Source organism: Hemibagrus wyckioides, linkage group LG06 (assembly GCF_019097595.1).
Source record: "Hemibagrus wyckioides isolate EC202008001 linkage group LG06, SWU_Hwy_1.0, whole genome shotgun sequence".
NCBI classification, from domain to species: Eukaryota; Metazoa; Chordata; class Actinopteri; order Siluriformes; family Bagridae; genus Hemibagrus; species Hemibagrus wyckioides.
In genome coordinates this window covers 25914852-25939354 of record NC_080715.1, presented here as the reverse complement: position 1 = coordinate 25939354, position 24503 = coordinate 25914852, and the positions used below count along the sequence as shown (strand labels likewise).

At 40.6% G+C, this 24503-nt stretch overlaps 1 protein-coding gene across 1 annotated transcript in view; it reads right to left on the bottom strand.

The window, feature by feature from the left end:
• Window positions 1–23300, bottom strand: part of LOC131355159 (E3 ubiquitin-protein ligase SH3RF3-like) — a 70512-nt gene extending 47212 nt beyond the window's left edge. The window contains exon 1 of the mRNA XM_058393429.1: window positions 22791–23300. Within this exon, the coding sequence (XP_058249412.1) occupies window positions 22791–23114 (324 nt within the window). The 5' untranslated portion in view covers window positions 23115–23300. The remainder of the gene's footprint in view (window positions 1–22790) is intronic.
• Window positions 23301–24503: the final 1203 nt, after the last annotated feature.

Below are 24503 nucleotides of genomic sequence, written 5' to 3'. Positions count from 1 at the left end.
AGTTCTCCCACACCACCCCTCTGCTGCGTTCCCTCCACTGGCTTCCGGTAGCTGCACATATCAGATTCAAAGCACTGAAAGCCTACAAAGCCAAGAATGGACCAGCACCATCTTACCTCAAAGATCTTATTACTCCTCGCACTGCACCTCGATCCCTCAGGTCCACTAGCACTGCTCAACGGGTCCCACCATCTCTCAGGGTAAAAGGTAGGTATACATCTAGACTCTTCTCTGTTCTGGCACTGTGGTGGTGGAACGAACTTCCTCTAGATGTCCACACAGCAGAGTCTCTGACTATCTTCAAACGTCGTTTTTTTCAAAAAAAAAAAAAAAACATCCAATTTTAGGCTAATGGTATCCTGAGTCTGTAACCTATTGAACCAGTGTTAATGTTTTCAATGATAGAGACTTAAAGCACTTTTGTATGTCGCTCTGGATAAGAGCGTCTGCCAAATGCCAGAAATGTAAATGTAAATCATTATCTACACACACACACAACACACAATCACACACACATACCTGCATCATCATTATCTACACACACACAACACACAATCACACACACATACCTGCATCATCATTATCTACACACACACACACAACACACAATCACACACACATACCTGCATCATCATTATCTACACACACACACAACACACAATCACACACACATACCTGCATCATCATTATCTACACACACACACAACACACAATCACACACACATACCCGCATCATCATTATCTACACACACACAACACACAATCACACACACACATACCTGCATCATCATTATCTACACACACACACACACACACACACAACACACAATCACACACACACATACCTGCATCATCATTATCTACAAACACACAACACACACATACATACCTGCATCATCATTATCTACACACACACAACACACACATACATACCTGCATCATCATTATCTACACACACACACACAACACACAATCACACACACACATACCTGCATCATCATTATCTACACACACACACACAACACACAATCACACACACACATACCTGCATCATCATTATCTACACACACACACACACACACACACACACAACACACAATCACACACACACACCTGCATCATCATCTACACACACAACACACAATCACACACACACATACCTGCATCATCATTATCTACACACACACACAACACACACATACATACCTGCATCATCATTATCTACACACACACAAACACACACACACACATACCCGCATCATCATTATCTACACACACAACACACAATCACACACACACATACCTGCATCATCATTATCTACACACACACACAACACACACATACATACCTGCATCATCATTATCTACACACACACACAAAACACACAATCACACACACACATACCCGCATCATCATTATCTACACACACACACAACACACAATCACACACACACATACCTGCATCATCATTATCTACACACACACACAACACACAATCACACACACACATACCTGCATCATCATTATCTACACACACACACAACACACAATCACACACACACATACCTGCATCATCATTATCTACACACACACACAACACACAATCACACACACATACATGTCTGGCAGACATTTCATCTTGGATGACAGCTCATCAGCTGAAGCTTAATCCCAGCAAAACTGAACTGCTGGTCATCCCAGGTGATTCATCCCCAGCCCAGGATCTTGCATTATCTCTGAACAACTCAATGATCTCCCCTTCAGCCACTGCTCGCAACCTTGGGGTAACCATGGACAATCACTTGTCCTTTTCCTCCCATGCTGCTAATGTGACACGCTCATGTCGGTTTCTTCTGTACAGCAACAGAAGGATTCGACCATTCCTATCCACACAGGCTACTCAAGTGCTTGTTCAGTCTCTGGTTATTTCGAACTTACCTACACGAACATTATCTACACACACACACAACACACAATCACACACACATACCTGCATCATCATTATCTACACACACACACAACACACAATCACACACACACATACCTGCATCATCATTATCTACACACACACACAACACACAATCACACACACACATACCTGCATCATCATTATCTACACACACAACACACAATCACACACACACATACCTGCATCATCATTATCTACACACACACACAACACACAATCACACACACACATACCTGCATCATCATTATCTACACACACACACAACACACAATCACACACACACATACCTGCATCATCATTATCTACACACACAACACACAATCACACACACACATACCTGCATCATCATTATCTACACACACACACACAACACACACATACATACCTGCATCATCATTATCTACACACACACACAACACACAATCACACACACATACCCGCATCATCATTATCTACACACACACACAACACACAATCACACACACACATACCTGCATCATCATTATCTACACACACACACACACACACAACACACAATCACACACACACATACCTGCATCATCATTATCTACAAACACACACAACACACAATCACACACACACATACCTGCATCATCATTATCTACACACACACACAACACACAATCACACACACACATACCTGCATCATCATTATCTACACACACACACAACACACAATCACACACACCTGCATCATCATTATCTACACACACAACACACAATCACACCCACACATACCTGCATCATCATTATCTACACACACACAACACACACATACATACCTGCATCATCATTATCTACACACACACACACAACACACAATCACACACACACATACCTGCATCATCATTATCTACACACACACACACAACACACAATCACACACACACATACCTGCATCATCATTATCTACACACACACACAACACACAATCACACACACACAGTCACACACACACTCCTGCATCATCATCTACACACACAACACACAATCACACACACACATACCTGCATCATCATTATCTACACACACACACAACACACACACACATACCTGCATCATCATTATCTACACACACACACCTGCATCATCATTATCTACACACACACACAACACACAATCACACACACACACAGTCACACACACAAACACACACACACACACACATGATTATCTACACACGCAAACACAATCTCTCACACACACCTGCATCATCATTATCTACACACACACAAACACACAATCTCACACATACATACCTGCATCATCATTATCTACACACACAAACACAATCACACACACACATACCTGCATCATCATTATCTACACACACAAACACACAATCACACACATACATACCTGCATCATCATTATCTACACACACACAAACACACAATCTCACACATACATACCTGCATCATCATTATCTACACACACACAAACACACAATCTCACACATACATACCTGCATCATCATTATCTACACACACACACAACACACAATCACACACACACATACCTGCATCATCATTATCTACACACACACACAACACACAATCACACACACACATACCTGCATCATCATTATCTACACACACAACACACAATCACACCCACACATACCTGCATCATCATTATCTACACACACACAACACACACATACATACCTGCATCATCATTATCTACACACACACACACAACACACAATCACACACACACATACCTGCATCATCATTATCTACACACACACACACAACACACAATCACACACACACATACCTGCATCATCATTATCTACACACACACACACACACACACACACACACAACACACAATCACACACACACACCTGCATCATAATCTACACACACAACACACAATCACACACACACATACCTGCATCATCATTATCTACACACACACACAACACACACACACATACCTGCATCATCATTATCTACACACACACACCTGCATCATCATTATCTACACACACACACAACACACAATCACACACACACACAGTCACACACACAAACACACACACACACACACATGATTATCTACACACGCAAACACAATCTCTCACACACACCTGCATCATCATTATCTACACACACACAAACACACAATCTCACACATACATACCTGCATCATCATTATCTACACACACAAACACAATCACACACACACATACCTGCATCATCATTATCTACACACACAAACACACAATCACACACATACATACCTGCATCATCATTATCTACACACACACAAACACACAATCTCACACATACATACCTGCATCATCATTATCTACACACACACAAACACACAATCTCACACATACATACCTGCATCATCATTATCTACACACACACACAACACACAATCACACACACACATACCTGCATCATCATTATCTACACACACACACAACACACAATCACATACACACATACCTGCATCATCATTATCTACACACACACACCTGCATCATCATTATCTACACACACAAACACAATCACACACACACATACCTGCATCATCATTATCTACACACACACACACAATCACACACATACATACCTGCATCATCATTATCTACACACACACACAACACACAATCACACACATACAGTCACACACACAAACACACACAAAATTATCTACACACACAAACACACAATCTCACACACACAGTCACACACACACACACATCATTATCTACACAAACACACAATTTCACACACACAGTCACATACACAAACACACTCACATAATTATCTACACACACACAAACACAATCTCTCACATACACCTGCATCATCATTATCTACACACACACAAACACACACACACCACACACCTGCATCATCATTATCTACACACACACACCTGCATCATCATTATCTACACACACAAACACAATCACACACATACATACCTGCATCATCATTATCTACACACACACACAACACACACAAACACACACCTGCATCATCATTATCTACACACACAAACACACACACAAACACACACACAAACACACACCTGCATCATCATTATCTACACACACAAACACACACACCTGCATCATTACCTACACACACAAACACACACAAACACACACCTGCATCATCATTATGTACACACACAAACACACACCTGCATCATCATTATCTACACACACACATACACACACACCTGCATCATCATTATCTACACACACAAACACACACACACACACACCTGCATCATTATCTACACACACAAACACACACACACACACACCTGCATCATCATTATCTACACACACACACATATACCTGCATCATCATTATCTACACACACACATACAGTCTCTCTCACAGTCTCTCACACACGCATCACTATCTACACACAATCTTTCTCTCACACACACACAAACACACACTTGCATCATCATTATCTACACACACACACACACACCGAATATATATGTAAAATTGTATGTTATTTGGGTTCAGATATTTGTTTGGAATGGGATTTCAGTAGCATGTGGAATCTCATCAGAGTCAGCGTGTCTCTCACATCAGCACCAGGAACCTCATCATTAGAAGAGTGAGAGATCCTTCAGAAAACCCCTGTTCACCCTGAGAGCAGCCCAGAGGAACACGACAGAGTAACCAAGAGCAGCAGGACAAGATGGACCATGTGTGTGTGTGTGATCTCCTCTGTGCTCTCAGCATGCTCCACCTGTCCACAGAGATGATCACTCAGACTGTCCACTCATCAAACACTGACACTGTCCACCAGTCTCACTGTACACACACAATGTTTTTTTAACTTGGACACTAATCTGATCCTCAAACACACACACACACACACACACACACATACATCTGCTAATCACTATTTTCACACTGCATTGTGGTGCATTCAGTGACAGTACACGGTTCTGAGACGAGTCACTTTTCAGATTTTATGCATTTTATAGTGAACTAAACACTGAACACTGAACACACACACACACATACACACACACTACTGTGTCCAAAATATTGGGACACTGAATAATATTCAGTGAAATAAATCCAGATCTCAGCAGCATCTCGTTTCCCAGAAGTGTGTGTGTGAATCATCTTCCACATTCAGAGAGGATCTGCTAAATGGCTCACAGAATCTCTGAGCTAATAAATGAGCAGCTGAACACACAACTTCCTCCATCTGTGGACTGAAAGAACTTCACAGGAACACAGCAGAGATCCTGAAGCTACTGAGTCGCTTCACCGGAACTGCTGAAGTACTGATGATGATGATGATGGGGTTCATGTAAACAGCACAAGCAGGTAGACATCATACACACACACAGAGCAGGAAGTGCTCAATGCAGCACAGCTGGAGCTCGAGAGAACTTCATCTGGAGCATTGGGACATCTCACTGGTCAGAGACAGAGAGAGTGTGAAGCCAGCAGCTAAACCTAGTAACTATATTCATTTTGTGGATGCAGACCATTCTCTTCAGAGGGCTCTGAAATGGACGCTGAGTCACTGACCAGATGAAATGATGTCAGGTGTCTGACTATTGAGAGAGGAAGAACTCATGCAGCAGGAGAGACTCAGACCTTCAGCAGAGGTTCCTGCTCCACTGATGAGTGGAAAGAGCTGATGACTCTCTCTCTCTCACTTTCTTTCTCTCTGTCTCTCTCTCTTTCTTCCTATCCCTCTTTCTCTCTCTCATCCCCCCGTCTCCTTCTCTCTCTCTTTCTCTGTTTCTTTCTCCCCCCTCCTTCTCTCTCTCCCCTTCTCCTTCTCTCTCACTCTCTCTCTCTCTCCCTCACTCTCTTACCAACTCTCTCTCTCCCCTCCTCTCTCCATCTCTTTCTCTCTCCTTTCTCCCCCACCCCTCTCTCTCTCTCTCTCTCTCTCTCTCTCTCCATCTCTTACCATCTCCCCCCCCCCCCCATCTCTTACTCACTCTCTCTCCCTATCTCTCTCGTTCTCCCCCCACCTCTCTCTCTCTCTCTCTCTCTCTCTCTCGCTCTCTCTCGTCACCTGCTCCTCCTTCGTCATCTGACAATCCTCACTCTAGCTCTTACAGTTCCTGTCCTGGGGGTCTGGTGGTCAGTGGGATGGTGTTTGGATCTGGAGACATTGTAGACTTCACAGGTTGTTCTGTGTATGATTTATGAGTGTTTTTTTTTTACTTTCTGACCACTTTTCTACTTTTAAACCAGGAAGTACAACGTTTCTCCTCATCTCCAGTGTGTCTTTAACAGTGTATTTTTCTTTGCAGACTGTGTTAGCTCAGTCTCATGCTTGGGGGTTGTGACATCATTTCTTCTTTGTAAATTACGACTTGCTTCATGTTACAGTTATTATTTATCATTTACGGAGGTCTGAGCATCGAGTCATCCAATGAATGATTTTTTCTTCCCTTAATTTATCCTCCATCACTGACATCACCTTGACCCCTGACCCCTGACTAGCTGAAAGACAGCACATGCTACAGTCATTAGCCTGCTGACGGCCATGTGATCACGGTGCTCCAGGCTTTTTTCTTCTCAGTGAAAACAGAAATGTCTCCAACACCATCAGCGTTCACTCAAAGCCAGAGCTGAAAGCTGTGAGAGGACAGAGAGCTTGAGCATCTGAGATGGACACTGAGACAGAGGCGCTCTGATCTCACTGCTGACTGTAGAACACAGTGATTTTAGTCCAAGGAAAGGAAAATGTCTAATGATAGCAGAAAGAAACTGTTTCTTGTGTGTGTGTGTGTGTGTGTGTATGTGTTAAGGTCATGTGTAAATTTGTTCTGAAACGTCACGTCTCAAATACGTCCATTTAAGCAGCTGTAATTTATGTGTCTGTGTGAGAATGAGAGAAAAGAGCCATGTTTCCTGAAATGTCTGAATACTGAAACACACACACAAAAACACACAGAAACACACAATAACATATAGAAACACACAGAAACACACAATAACACAATAACACAGAAACACACAATAACACACAGAAACACACAATAACACAGAAACACACAGAAACACACAATAACACAGAAACACACAGAAACACACAATAACACAGAAACACACAGAAACACACAATAACACAGAAACACACAGAAACACACAATAACACAGAAACACAATAACACACAGAAACACACAATAACACACAGAAACACACAGAAACACACAATAACACAGAAACACACAATAACACAGAAACACACAGAAACACACAATAACACAGAAACACACAGAAACACACAATAACACACAGAAACACACAATAACACAGAAACACACAGAAACACACAATAACACATAGAAACACACAGAAACACACAATAACACAGAAACACACAATAACACACAGAAACACACAATAACACAAACACACAGAAACACACAATAACACAGAAACACACAATAACACAGAAACACAATAACACACAGAAACACACAGAAACACACAATAACACAGAAACACACAGAAACACACAATAACACAGAAACACACAGAAACACACAATAACACAGAAACACAATAACACACAGAAACACACAATAACACACAGAAACACACAGAAACACACAATAACACAGAAACACACAATAACACAGAAACACAATAACACACAGAAACACACAATAACACACAGAAACACACAATAACACAGAAACACACAGAAACACACAATAACACAGAAACACACAGAAACACACAATAACACAGAAACACAATAACACACAGAAACACACAATAACACACAGAAACACACAGAAACACACAATAACACAGAAACACACAATAACACAGAAACACACAATAACACAGAAACACACAATAACACACAGAAACACACAATAACACATAAACACACAGAAACACACAATAACACAGAAACACACAGAAACACACAATAACACAGAAACACACAATAACACACAGAAACACACAATAACACAGAGAAACACACAGAAACACACAATAACACAGAAACACACAATAACACACAGAAACACACAATAACACATATAAACACACAGAAACACACAATAACACACAGAAACACACAATAACACAGAAACACACAATAACACAGAAACACACAGAAACACACAATAACACACAGAAACACACAATAACACACAGAAACACACAATAACACAGAAACACACAATAACACACAGAAACACACAATAACACACAGAAACACACAATAACACAGAAACACACAATAACACACAGAAACACACAATAACACAGAAACACACAATAACACAGAAACACACAGAAACACACAATAACACAATAACACATAGAAACACACAATAACACATATAAACACACAGAAACACACAATAACACACAGAAACACACAATAACACAGAAACACACAATAACACACAGAAACACACAGAAACACACAATAACACACAGAAACACACAATAACACACAGAAACAGACAATAACACAGAAACACACAATAACACACAGAAACACACAATAACACAGAAACACACAATAACACAGAAACACACAATAACACAGAAACACACAATAACACAGAAACACACAATAACACACAGAAACACACAATAACACACAGAAACACACAATAACACATATAAACACACAATAACACATATAAACACACAGAAACACACAATAACACACAGAAACACACAATAACACACAGAAACACACAATAACACAGAAACACACAATAACACACAGAAACACACAATAACACACAGAAACACACAATAACACAAACACACAGAAACACACAATAACACACAGAAACACACAATAACACAGAAACACACAATAACACACAGAAACACACAATAACACAGAAACACACAATAACACACAGAAACACACAATAACACAGAAACACACAATAACACACAGAAACACACAATAACACAAACACACAGAAACACACAATAACACACAGAAACACAATAACACAGAAACACACAATAACACACAGAAACACACAATAACACAAACACACAATAACACACAGAAACACATAGAAACACACAATAACACACAGAAACACACAATAACACAGAAACACGCAATAACACAATAACACACAGAAACACAATAACACACAGAAACACACAGAAACACAATAACACACAAAAACACACAAAAACACACAGAAACACAATAACACACAATAACACACAATAACACACAGAAACACAACACACAATAACACACAAAAACACACAGAAACACAATAACACACAAAAACACACAATAACACACAATAACACACAATAACACACAATAACACACAGAAACACACAGAAACACAATAACACACAAAAACACACAATAACACACAATAACACACAATAACACACAATAACACACAGAAACACACAATAACACACAATAACACACAAAAACACACAGAAACACACAGAAACACAATAACACACAGAAACACACAATAACACAGAAACACACAGAAACACAATAACACACAATAACACACAATAACACACAATAACACACAGAAACACACAGAAACACAATAACACACAATAACACACAGAAACACACAATAACACACAGAAACACACAGAAACACAATTACACACAATAACACACAGAAACACACAGAAACACAATAACACACAAAAACACACAATAACACACAGAAACACACAATAACACACAGAAACACAATAACACACAGAAACACACAATAACACACAGAAACACAATAACGCACAGAAACACAATAACACATATAAACACACAGAAACACACAATAACACACAGAAACACACAATAACACAGAAACACACAATAACACACAGAAACACACAATAACACACAGAAACACACAATAACACAGAAACACACAATAACACACAGAAACACACAGAAACACACAATAACACACAGAAACACACAATAACACATAAACACACAGAAACACACAATAACACACAGAAACACACAATAACACAGAAACACACAATAACACACAGAAACACACAATAACACACAGAAACACACAATAACACAGAAACACACAATAACACACAGAAACACACAACACCACAGAAACACACAATAACACACAGAAACACACAATAACACACAGAAACACACAACACCACAGAAACACACAATAACACACAGAAACACACAATAACACATAGAAACACACAGAAACACACAATAACATACAGAAACACACAGAAACACACAATAACACAGAAACACACAATAACACAGAAACACACAGAAACACGCAATAACACACAAACACACAATAACACAATAACACACAGAAACACACAATAACACATAGAAACACACAATAACACAGAAACACACAATAACACACAGAAACACACAATAACACACAGAAACACACAATAACACACAGAAACACACAATAACACATAGAAACACACAATAACACAATAACACAGAAACACACAATAACACAGAAACACAATAACACACAGAAACACACAATAACACACAGAAACACACAATAACACAGAAACACACAATAACACACAGAAACACACAATAACACAGAAACACGCAATAACACAATAACACACAGAAACACAATAACACACAGAAACACACAGAAACACAATAACACACAAAAACACACAATAACACACAGAAACACAATAACACACAATAACACACAATAACACACAGAAACACAACACACAAAAACACACAATAACACAGAAACACACAGAAACACAATAACACACAAAAACACACAGAAACACACAATAACACACAGAAACACACAGAAACACAATAACACACAGAAACACACAATAACACACAATAACACACAAAAACACACAGAAACACAATAACACACAGAAACACACAATAACACACAGAAACACACAGAAACACAATAACACACAATAACACACAGAAACACACAGAAACACAATAACACACAGAAACACAATAATACACAGAAACACACAGAAACACACACAAACACAATAACACACAATAACACACAGAAACACACAGAAACACAATAACACACAGAAACACAATAACACACAATAATACACAGAAACACACAGAAACACACAATAACACACAGAAACACACAATAACATAGAAACACACAATAACACACAGAAACACAATAACACACAGGAACACACAATAACACATAGAAACACACAATAACACACAGAAACACAATAACACACAGAAACACACAATAACACATAGAAACACACAATAACAAATAGAAACACACAATAACACACAGAAACACAATAACACAATAATACACAGAAACACACAATAACACACAACACAATAACACACAATAACACACAACACAATAACACACATCACAATAACACACAACAACACACAACACAATAACACACAACACAATAACACACAATAACACACATCACAATAACACACAACAACACACAACACAATAACACACAATAACACACAACAACACAACACAATAACACACAATAACACACAACACAATAACACACAGAAACACACAATAACACACAGAAACACACAATAACACAGAAACACACAATAACACAAACACACAATAACACACAGAAACACACAATAACACAGAAACACGCAATAACACACAGAAACACAATAACACACAGAAACACACAGAAACACAATAACACACAAAAACACACAATAACAAACAGAAACACAATAACACACAATAACACACAGAAACACAACACACAAAAACACACAATAACACACAGAAACACACAGAAACACAATAACACACAAAAACACACAGAAACACACAATAACACAATAACACACAGAAACACACAGAAACACAATAACACACAGAAACACACAATAACACACAATAACACACAAAAACACACAGAAACACAATAACACACAGAAACACACAATAACACACAGAAACACACAGAAACACAATAACACACAATAACACACAATAACACACAGAAACACACAGAAACACAATAATACACAGAAACACACAGAAACACAATAACACACAAACACAATAACACACAATAACACACAGAAACACACAGAAACACAATAACACACAGAAACACAATAACACACAATAATACACAGAAACACACAGAAACACACAATAACACACAGAAACACACAATAACATAGAAACACACAATAACACACAGAAACACAATAACACACAGGAACACACAATAACACATAGAAACACACAATAACACACAGAAACACAATAACACACAGAAACACACAATAACACACAGAAACACACAATAACACATAGAAACACACAATAACAAATAGAAACACACAATAACACACAGAAACACAATAACACAATAATACACAGAAACACACAGAAACACACAACACACAGAAACACACAATAACACAGAAACACACAATAACACATAGAAACACAATAACACACAGAAACACACAGAAACACAATAACACACAGAAACACAATAACACACAATAATACACAGAAACACACAATAACACACAATAACACACAGAAACACACAATAACACACAGAAACACACAATAACACATAGAAACACACAATAACACACAGAAACACACAATAACACACAGAAACACACAATAACACATAGAAACACACAATGACACACAGAAACACACAATAACACATAGAAACACACAATAACACACAGAAACACACAATAACACATAGAAACACACAATAACACACAGAAACACACAATAACACATAGAAACACACAATGACACACAGAAACACACAATAACACACAGAAACACACAATAACACAGAAACACACAATAACACACAATCTTTATCAACACGTCACTTCAGGATATACACATGATGTACAGTGTAACATCTCTACTCGGCTCTGTATGTAAAATGTCTTGACCTGGAGGATTCAGACGGGACTAAACACACACACACACACACACACACACATACACACTCCACTATTAACATTGTAACCATGTGGAAACTAATCCCGTCTGAACAGGGCGTAACACTTGTGAGCTCCAGCAAGTAGGATAATGATATAAAACCGGAACTTTCAGACGGAACGATCATTATTATTTCTTCATCTCTGAACATGTGTGTTTCCATGGTAACAGCTAATTGGGTTTTGTGCTTGCTCAGTGTGTGACCTTTTGGGCTTGTTCGAGTTTCCTAACCCTGCATTTCCATACTCACAATGGAGTCTCGTGAGAAGCAGTTAACCTTCTGACCTCAGCAGGAATAAAAGCTTAGAAACCCTGCGTGATGATGAGGAGGAGGTAGTGTCCTGAGGAAGGCATTGTGCTGTTTATTTATTTACAAATAAATAAATCCCTCACACACACATTACAGATCACACATCACACACACAGACACACACACACATACGCACATACATCACAGATCTCACACACACACACACAGAGACACACAAACAAACATACGCACACACATCACAGATCTCTCACACACACACACACACAAACACACGCACGCACACACACACACACACACATCACAGATCACACACACACACACACACAGAGAGAGAGATCCGGATTAAAGCAGTGTACCTCATTTGAATGAACAGAAATAAAAAACTTTGTAGCTGATCTCCAGTTCCTCACACACTACAGAGATCTTTACTTCCTGAACTTTCTAATCCACTTCCTGTCCTTTACTCAGCGGATGACTTTTTTCCTTGTTCCAGTGTAAACACCATAAACACTTATTACCTGCAGGTTAAACTTCCTTTTGATGAATTCCACGCTTCCTGTACCAGAGAGGAACGACGCCTCCGGCTGCCGGAGACAAAGGACAGCATCTGAGATGTTGTTGTTTTTTTTTTTTTGTCCATCACATTAGAGACGGTCAGCGAGCGAGAAATGAGATTCTGACACTCAATAAATAATGAAGCTATCTCTGTGTCCAGCAGAACCGCTTTCATTACCGCAGCAGTATGTGGGACGCTTGGCCTAAATTAATTCCAGTGGGCAGAAAATTGCTTTTATTTTATGCATTATGGCCTTTAAATACCTTCTGCTGCAGCAGCCATGTGTGTGTGTGTGTGTGTGTGTGTGTGTGTGTGTGTAAGAGAACAGAGCAGAGAACCGACACACCAGAGCGTCTGATCATCAACCAACAACTCTGCTCTTACTTTATTACTCACACGTCACACACAAGTTATTAAGTCACCTATATCCTGCACACACACTCACACACACACACACACACACACCACAGATCACACACACAGTGTTTTTTAACTTTGAGACTGATCTGATCGTCTCACACACACATACGAACACACACATCTTTTTAATTTGGACACTAATCTGATCCTCACACAACATACACATACACACACACACACACACACACACACAAACACATAACAGATCACACTCACACAATGCTTTTAAACTTGGACACTAATCTGATCCTCACACACATACACACACACAAAATGTTTTTTAACTTGGACACTAATCTGATCCTCACACAACACACACACAACACAGATCATACATCACACACACACACACAATGTTTTTTAACTTGGACACTTTTAACTTGGTTTGTACAAACTGTGCCTCAGTGTGGTAAAGGGATCAGACACTGAATGCTGATTGGCTGCTGTATGATGAGCTCAGGCTGGATGAGTGTGTACCTGTCACAGATGACAGGAAATGACTGCGTACTGCTCATTATACGCTTCAGAAGCTATCATTTAGCAACTGATGCTAATCACCGAAGCAGTTTTAAGGACAGTCCACAGGGTAGACGAGTAGAAGCTGTTATTTTACACAGCAGGGGGTGAGTGAGGCTGTGTGTGTGTGTGTGTGTGTGTTGAAGACTGTGATTATTGTTTTTATTTTAATAAAGTATGACACATGGAACTCCTTATCCATTTACAGTTACATGTTATGTAGAAGGTCCAGCTAAACCGTTCCTGTTATTATTCATGTTCTAGCGGTAAAACATGTTCTCGCTCTCTCTCTCTTCATCCTGTCCTTTGTTCTGATGATGATGATGATGATGATGATGAAGGCCAAGCACAGCCGCCCTTCGCTTCCTTCTGAGCCTTCGTTCAGGACCACGTTATTAAGTGAAATCTGCTAAACGACAAGCTCTTTCGCAGTTTGCTCTGAAGCCATTGCAAGACATTGCAGTCTTCATCACTTCTGCTCAGAACCAACACTGGCTCCTGTAGTGAGTTTATTCCTTCAACGCCAACATCTCCATGTGACATTTACACAGCTGAAGGAAAACACTAGCAGCTTAGCTCCTAACCGTTCTGCTAATATGGTGTAAACGCAGCTGACTAATCCATCTAAACTGAAGCTTCTTTTTCATTTACTCTGATAATCGACGGTTCTGCTAGCTGAATATATTCCATAAATATTTTATATACAAAACACAGAATCTTCAGCACGCAGCGGTGCAGCTGATACTCAAAGCTCCGTCAACTAGCCGACTACGCTAAGGGACAACAGGGAAGTTTACCTCAGCAGTAGCTAGTGCTAACGTTACAAGTTTTTCTCTTCCTGATGAAAAACCCTGTGATCTTTTACCCAGACCTGAAGAGCTCTTTAATGATATAAACAGCCCCCTCCAAAATTATTGGCAACCCTGCTTAAGATGTTATCTTAGGTTTCTAATAAAAAATATAGAACCACAATGCAAAAAAAATCCATCCTTTAATTGAAGTGCAATTATTTCATGTCATTGTCTGTATTGCTTATCCGATCTATTCTCGGGTCACAGGGAGCCTGTGCCTATCTCAGGCATCATACACCCTGGATGGAGTGCCAACCCATTGCAGGGCACACACTCAACAGGCAATTTAGAGACTTCAATCAGCCTAGATGCATGTTTTTGGACTGTGGGAGGAAACTGGAGTAGACCCACCAAGCACAGGGAAAACATGCAAACTCCACACACAGTAAGCGGGAGCAAGAGCGAGACTTGAACCCAGGATGCTGGAGGCATGAGGCAAACATGCCAACCACTAAGCCACCGTGCTGCCTCATACAATTATTCAGTGGAAAAAAATATCCCACATTAAGAAATTTTAAATGAACTCATGTGTGCCACAATTATTGGCACCCCTGATGTTAATACTTCATACAACCCCCTTTTGCCAACAAGACAGCACTTAATCTCCTAGAACATTTCACAAGATTGGAGAATACAGAGAGAGGGGTCTTGGACCATTCCTCTTTGCACAATCTTTCTAGATCATCCAGAGTCCTGGGTCCTGTCTTATGCATTCTCCTCTTCAGCTCACCCCATAGATTTTCAGTTGGGTTGAGGTCTGGGGACTAAGATGGCCATGGGAGGAGCTTGATTTTTGTGTAGATTTCGACACATGCTTTGGGTCATTATCCTGCTGAAAGACTCAATGATGACCCATCTTCAGCTTTCTGACAGAGGCCATTAGGTTTTGATTTAAAATGTCCTGGTATTTCAAAGAGTTCATGATGCCATGCACTCTAACAAGGTTCCCAGGGCCTTTGGAAGAGAAAAAGGCCCATAGCATCACAGATCCTCCACCATACTTCACAGTGGGCATGAGGTGCTTTTCCGCATATTCATCTTTTGTTTTACCCCAGACCCATTTAGAGTGTTTGTTGCCAAAAAACTCTATCTTAGTCTCATCTGACCAAAGCACACAGTCCCAGTTGAAGTCCCAGTACCGCTTAGCAAACTCCAGACGTTTACGTTTGCGACTGTAGGTGAGAAAAGGCTTTTTCCTTGCATGCCTCCCAAACAGCTTGTTGGTATGTAGATAGGGTCTGATGGTTGTTATGGAGACTTTGTGACCCCAAGATGCCACTCTTTGATGCAGTTCTCTAAAAGTGAGCTTTGGAGTTTTCTTTACTAAAGATAGATGAACTTGAGTCCTCGTCCAGCCTTGTTTGTCACTGTTCCAGTTGTTTTAAACACCTTAATGATTCCTCTGACTGTAGATATGGGCAAGTTTAGGCGAGTGGCTATTTTCTTGTAGCCATTGCCTGACTTATGAAGGATGACACACATCTGCCTTACTTGAATGGAGTGTTCTCTTGTCTTTCCCATGTTGAAGAGTGGATAAGAGAAATAGGCCTCTGTGTCACGTCATATTTATACCCCAGGGAAACAGGAAGTCATGATTTATTAATTAAAAGTTTCTGGATACTCTGATCCACTTTAAAAACTACAGTAAAAATTACAAAAATGCTTCAATCACATTTATTTTATAGGAATTGTTAAGGGGTCCCAAAAATTGTGGAACAGGTGATTTTATAAAAAAAAAATTATTTTTTATATTTTTTTTAAATTCACTTGAGTGAAAGGTTAAAGTTTTCAGTGTGAGATTATGCTTCTGCAATAAAAAATGAATTTATTAGAAGCCTAAGAACACATCTTAACCAGGGGAACCTCTGATCTAGTCGTCTAGCCATCACAATTTGGCCCTTGTCAAACTCGCTCAAATCCTTTCGCTTGCCCATTTTTCCTGCTTCTAACACATCAAATTGAGGACAAAATGTTCACTGTTCAAAATGTTTTTTGAGGGAAAAAGAGAGAGAGAGAGCGAGAGAGAGAGAGAGAGAGAGCGAGAGAGCGAGAGAGAGAGAGAGAGAGAGAGAGAGAGAGAGACAGAGAGAGAGAGGGAGGAAGGGCGGGAGGAAGAGAGAGACAGAGATAGAGATAGAGAGAGAGAGGGAGGAAGGGCGGGTGGAAGAGAGAGACAGAGAGAGAGGGGGGGGGGAGGGGAGGAAGGGCAGGAGGAAGAGAGAGAGAGAGAGAGAGAGAGAGAGAGAGATATGGTTTGATCTTCAGACTATGTCTGAGTTTTACAGAAGTGCAGAACTGTTTCAGTCTCTCAGTAAAATAGCTAGAAGCAGGTTTGTTTTATTGGAATTTTATAAAAGATAATCTTCTCTACATGTGACCAAATTGAAGATATTTCAGTTTGCTGTGATGTTCCTCACACACAGATGGTTTCCAGGGATCTTTCCCTGCATTCTCCGCTTTCAGTGGTCATGTTCATGTAACAGGAGAACAAGCAGCAAGAGCGAAAACACTGAGAGGAAGTTCATCTACTCTTCATCTACTGACTCCATCTCCAACACCTCAGAGAGAAACAACTCAAACCCTCTCTTTGTTCATAAACAATGCTGTAAATCACTGGAGCACCATCCGGGTCATGGCACCAAGAAGAGAGAAAGGAGTGAGAAGACGTGGAGAAGAAGAAAGGGGAAGGTGGATTGAGACACGTAGACAGAGTTAAAAAGTCTATAGGATGTGATGAAGACATGGAGAAGTGAATAAAGTCGAGGAGGAGATTTAGTGAGCGTGTGAACACTCGCACCCGTGCTGCTATTACATCTAAACACACACTCGGCCAACAGCGTGCAGCGCTGCTAAGTAGCGAAGACGAAGGTTGATGTGTTTTCGGACGTATCATAACTCAGAGAGCTGCGATTACGCCTCAAGGGCAAGAGAAGGTGGAAGTGATATTTCATCTCTCGCTCCTCTGGTGCTAAAACATATTAATGTCCTCTCTGTCGTAGTTTATGAGCCTCAGCGCTGTTGTTTCCTGCTGCTCCAGGACATGAGCCCTTAACGTGAAAAGAGGAAACTTCTAATGCACTTCACTTTCTTCTTTTTCTCAACATCTTCATGACCTTCATCAGCTAACGTGGCCACATCACCAGAGCAGCTGAAACTATTAGCACTTTAACACAACGCCATGTCTGTGTAGCTCCTTTCAAAATGTCAGTAAAAATACCTGAGTGGAGAAAACTGGAAAAAAATGTTTTTGAGCGTGTGTGTGTGTGTGTGTGTGTGTGTGTGTCTTGCAGACACTCTCTGGGTGCAATATAAAAAATGCCTACATCAGCAATTCCTCTTCCACTGCTTGACCTTCTTGATGAGTGCTCCCTTTAATCAAAGTGTGTGTGTGTGTGTGTGTGTGTGCACATGTGTGTGTGTGTGTGTGTGTGTGTGTGTGCGCATGTAGATAGCCACCCTGAGAAGCTATTAAGAAGCTGGGGGGTGTTTAAATGACGAGTTTGGGCATGATGAAGATCTTTTGTTGTCTTCAAAAGAGCATCAGCAGAACACACACACACACAGAGAGTCAAGGGCTCTGTTCCAAACCACAGAGTATTAACACCACCATAAGTGCTCACTGTTTAGAGTTTGCGCTATTGTTAGCTTGTATTAGCAGGTAATGAAACGTGATTTGATCAGACAGTGTCCAATCTAAAACATCTGACATAATGAAATGAATCTGTTGCAATAAATCACAGGAATGCTTGAAGTGTTAAATGACATGTTTACTGATTTATTTATGTCTGTGTTTATTTTATTAATGAAAAGACTAACACTAAAGAACATTCTTAATTTCCTGTAAACATGCAGTTTTATAAAGTGAAATGGAAATAAACCTGTTTTCAATGTTAAAGAATCGAAACCTTTTGTTCGAAAACTGACTGAATAATTGTTAATAATAAGTTACATTAAAAGTTTTAACCATAATACAGCTACGATTTAGCAAACAGTGTTAGCTGGTGTCACTCAGCTACCTTAAAAAATCTTTATTTATTCCTATTAGCTACTTGGACACAGGTGTTATGATGATGATGATGATGATGATGATTATAGTGATATTAGCTACTTGGACACAGTCCTGGTCAGCAGGTTAACATAAGATTAGCTGTGTTTAGCATTCACAATAAAAATCACCAAGCTCATAGTGTTTCCATTAAAAACAAAAACAAAACCATAAATTTACCACAAATCACCAAACAAGACGTTTTTTTATTAGTGTGACAAATTTTGAATGTTCTTCTCCGTCGACTTTTACCTCAGAAAAAAGGCCAGGAGTCTCTATTCTCAGGAAAACTTCTTCTGTGTAAAATATAGGAATAAATTAGCCTCACTTTTCTCTGTGTGTGTGTGTGTGAATCCATATGTGTATGTGCGTGTGTGTGTGTGTATGTGTGTGTGTGTGTGTGTGAATCCATATGTGTGTGTATGTGTGTGTGTGTGTGTGAGAGAGAGAGAGAGAGAGAGAGAGAGAGAGAGAATCTGTGTGTGTGTTATGAGTTTAAGTCAGTAACAGCATTTAATCATTTTGCAGCTGTTTGGGAATCCAGATGTTAGTTCCATGTCCTCGACACCACACTGTACACCCACAATAACAGTATTTACAGCTGAACACTGATCAGTGTAACACAGACACCTGAAAACACAACACGTCTGCGGTTAGCGTAAGCACTGTTTATGCTACTTATGAGATTTCTGAGGAGGATACTGTTTGAGAGCAGTGCTGTGATTCTGCATTTCCTTCTAAAACAGGAAGTCTGCTGTACCTGAAGGTGATGATGTAGACAGTGAGGTGCTGTGTGTTTATGACATACGTGTTAGAGCTGAAGCCGAGCGTCACTGACAGTGACGGGGAGCCACAAGATCGTCAGTGGGAGACTGTTACTGCTAACGAGCTGCTACTGTAGAGCAGGACACGCCCCCAGGGGCAGGGCATATACATTATTCTAAAATGTGTGTTTGTCTTCTAAAATTGAGCTGTGTTGTTTGGTGTAAGAATCAGAAAATAATAAACCCTTTTTCTATCGCATATATTCTTTAGCAGGCAGTTCAGATGAATACATTTGGTCTGATAAGCTCCGTCTTTGAGGTAAGTCACTATCATATCAGTGAACTAATTTTAATAATTGATCAGGCTTCACCTACTAATTAGCTAACATGCCTCATTTACATTGCTTTATCACACTTGCGTAACTCACATAAAATTGACATCAGCAAACTAGCTACCTAACTAGATAGCCGGGTCACCGTAACACTGAAACAACCTGAAGCACTGAAACAATCTGTGAGATGCTTTTGGGTCTCAGTAAAGGATGAAAGTATGTGACCTTTGGTTGCCATGGAAACATCCCAGCCAGGCACACTATCTGTCCTGAATAGTACATAAAACCAGTACACCACCATCAGGGTTTCATGGCTAAACACCAAACCAGCATTCTACCTATATTTATAGTCCAGTAACATTCAGTTACCATGACAACATCCTGAACCATAAAAATACTTTAACACCTTCACATCACCATGGATACGTTCCAACTCTGCATACTAGCCCTATTAATAACATGTAATATAGTATAACACCATCCGGTTACCATGACCACGTCTCAAACTTGTGCACTAAGTGAGTATGTGGAGATTCTTTAACACCTTCACGTCGCCATAGTTACAGACTAAACCAGTACACTAACCTTATTAACAGTGTATCTGTAAATAATATACGCTTTACTACATCAGCATGGCTTCTTTACCAGCGCCATTCGGTTACCATGACTACACCCCAAACTGCACACTTTCGCACTAAGTAGGTATGTGGAGGTACTTTCCCACCTTTACATCACCATGGTTACATACTACACCAGCACACTACCCCTACTTATAGTATGTGTGAAACAGTACAGCGCTATATGGTTACCATGACTACGTCCCAACGCGCTTACTTTGTTCTGTGTAGTATGTGTAGTAAGAGATTTACGTCACCATGGATACCATACTATTTAGTAGACTAGTATGCGGTTTGGGACGTGGCCACACACCGGTCAGTTTGACGTGACATAACGGCAGTATTGCTCAACTTCTGCCTCGCGGTGTTTACACGCACAATAAAGCGCTTCATCGCGGATCTCCGGTAAACATCTGTAATGCACAAACCTTGACTGGAGAGCTGCGCGTGGCGCTGGGCGAGTCCCGGACCGCGGTACCGGGGGGCGACGCGTTGCCTAACAGCCGCACGGGCGCGCGGTGCTTCAGGCCGTCCAGGAGGCGCACGAGCAGGATGTTGGCCGGTAAATCGTCGACGCCGCAGTCAACGAGCACGCGACACTCAGGACAGCGCAGTTCGCGGCGCGAGCTCACGATGCTCTCGAGGCAGCGGCGGCAGAACGTGTGCTGGCACGGCAGCACCTTGGCGCTCGCATCCAGCCGCTCCAGGCACACCGAACACTCCAGTAAATCCAACAGCGACGATTCGTCCATCTTCAGTTCAGTCAGGGCGCGCGGAGCATTAACACGTAATCCCGTTCACCGAACACGGCGCGAGAACACACATACCGACGCTCCTCCGTGACGCGCGAGCTCTCCTCCTCTCGCGCAGCTGGTCTGGAAGCGCTGTGGGATTTTTTTTTCTCTTTTTTTTAAACTCCACCGCTTCTCCGGAACTAACCACGCCTCCTAGCGGAGCTCGCTGCTCCGTGATTGGTCAGCGGTCGCTATGGTCACATGAAATGTCAAAGTGAGCTACAACTGAACGCAAAGAAAAATATGAAGCTGTTCTTGCTACATGAGTAACTAACTTTCCAAAGTTTTAGTGAACTAAAGTTCTGTCACATTTTGTTTTTTATAAAGCATGAAACATACAACTGTTAACTGCTTTGATTAATTCACCTCTGTCTATTTACTGACCCCCAAATCAGATTTAATAAAACAGCCGCGTAATTAGCCCACACACCTAACATTTTTCTTCCATGTAGTAAAATAATACAAGGTTTTTAACATTTAATATTTTTAGACGGTTTTTAAACACCTGCTAATGTTGATCGGTCAAGAGGATAAAACACTAATGTTGACTGACTCAAGGTCTACAGATTTTTTTTACCCCACTGGTCCTGTACCTGTTACCCCACTGCGTCCAGCTGAAATCTCAGCCTATTCCTGTCAATCAGCGACTCCCCTGTGTCATCACTTCTGATTCTGTGCCCTCTCTGTGGCTGGTAAAACTCCACTGTGTCTCTGATCTGCACTAGTGTGTGTGTGTGTGTGTGTGTGTGACCCATTTAGATTTTCCTGAAACTGTTGTACCACACAGCATATTTTGAGAACATTAATATGCTGACAACGCTATGTCTTTTTTCTCACACACTCATCTCTTTCTGCTCAGAGGCATCTGTTGTTAAATATGAACTCTGTGTGAGGAAAAACACTGCTACTGACACTACCTTACTGACACTGCCTTACTGACACTGCCTTACTGACACTGCCTTACTGACGCTACCTTACTGACACTGCCTTACTGACACTGCCTTACTGACACTGCCTTACTGACACTGCCTTACTGACGCTACCTTACTGACGCTGCCTTACTGACACTGCCTTACTGACACTGCCTTACTGACACTACCTTACTGACACTACCTTACTGACACTGCCTTACTGACACTGCCTTACTGACACCTACGTTACTGACACTGCCTTACTGACACCTGCCTTACTGACACCTGTGTTACTGACACTGCCTTACTGACACTGCCTTACTGACACCTGCCTTACTGACACCTGTGTTACCGACACTTCCTTACTGACACCTGCCTTACTGACACCTGTGTTACTGACACTGCCTTACTGACACCTGCCTTACTGACACCTGTG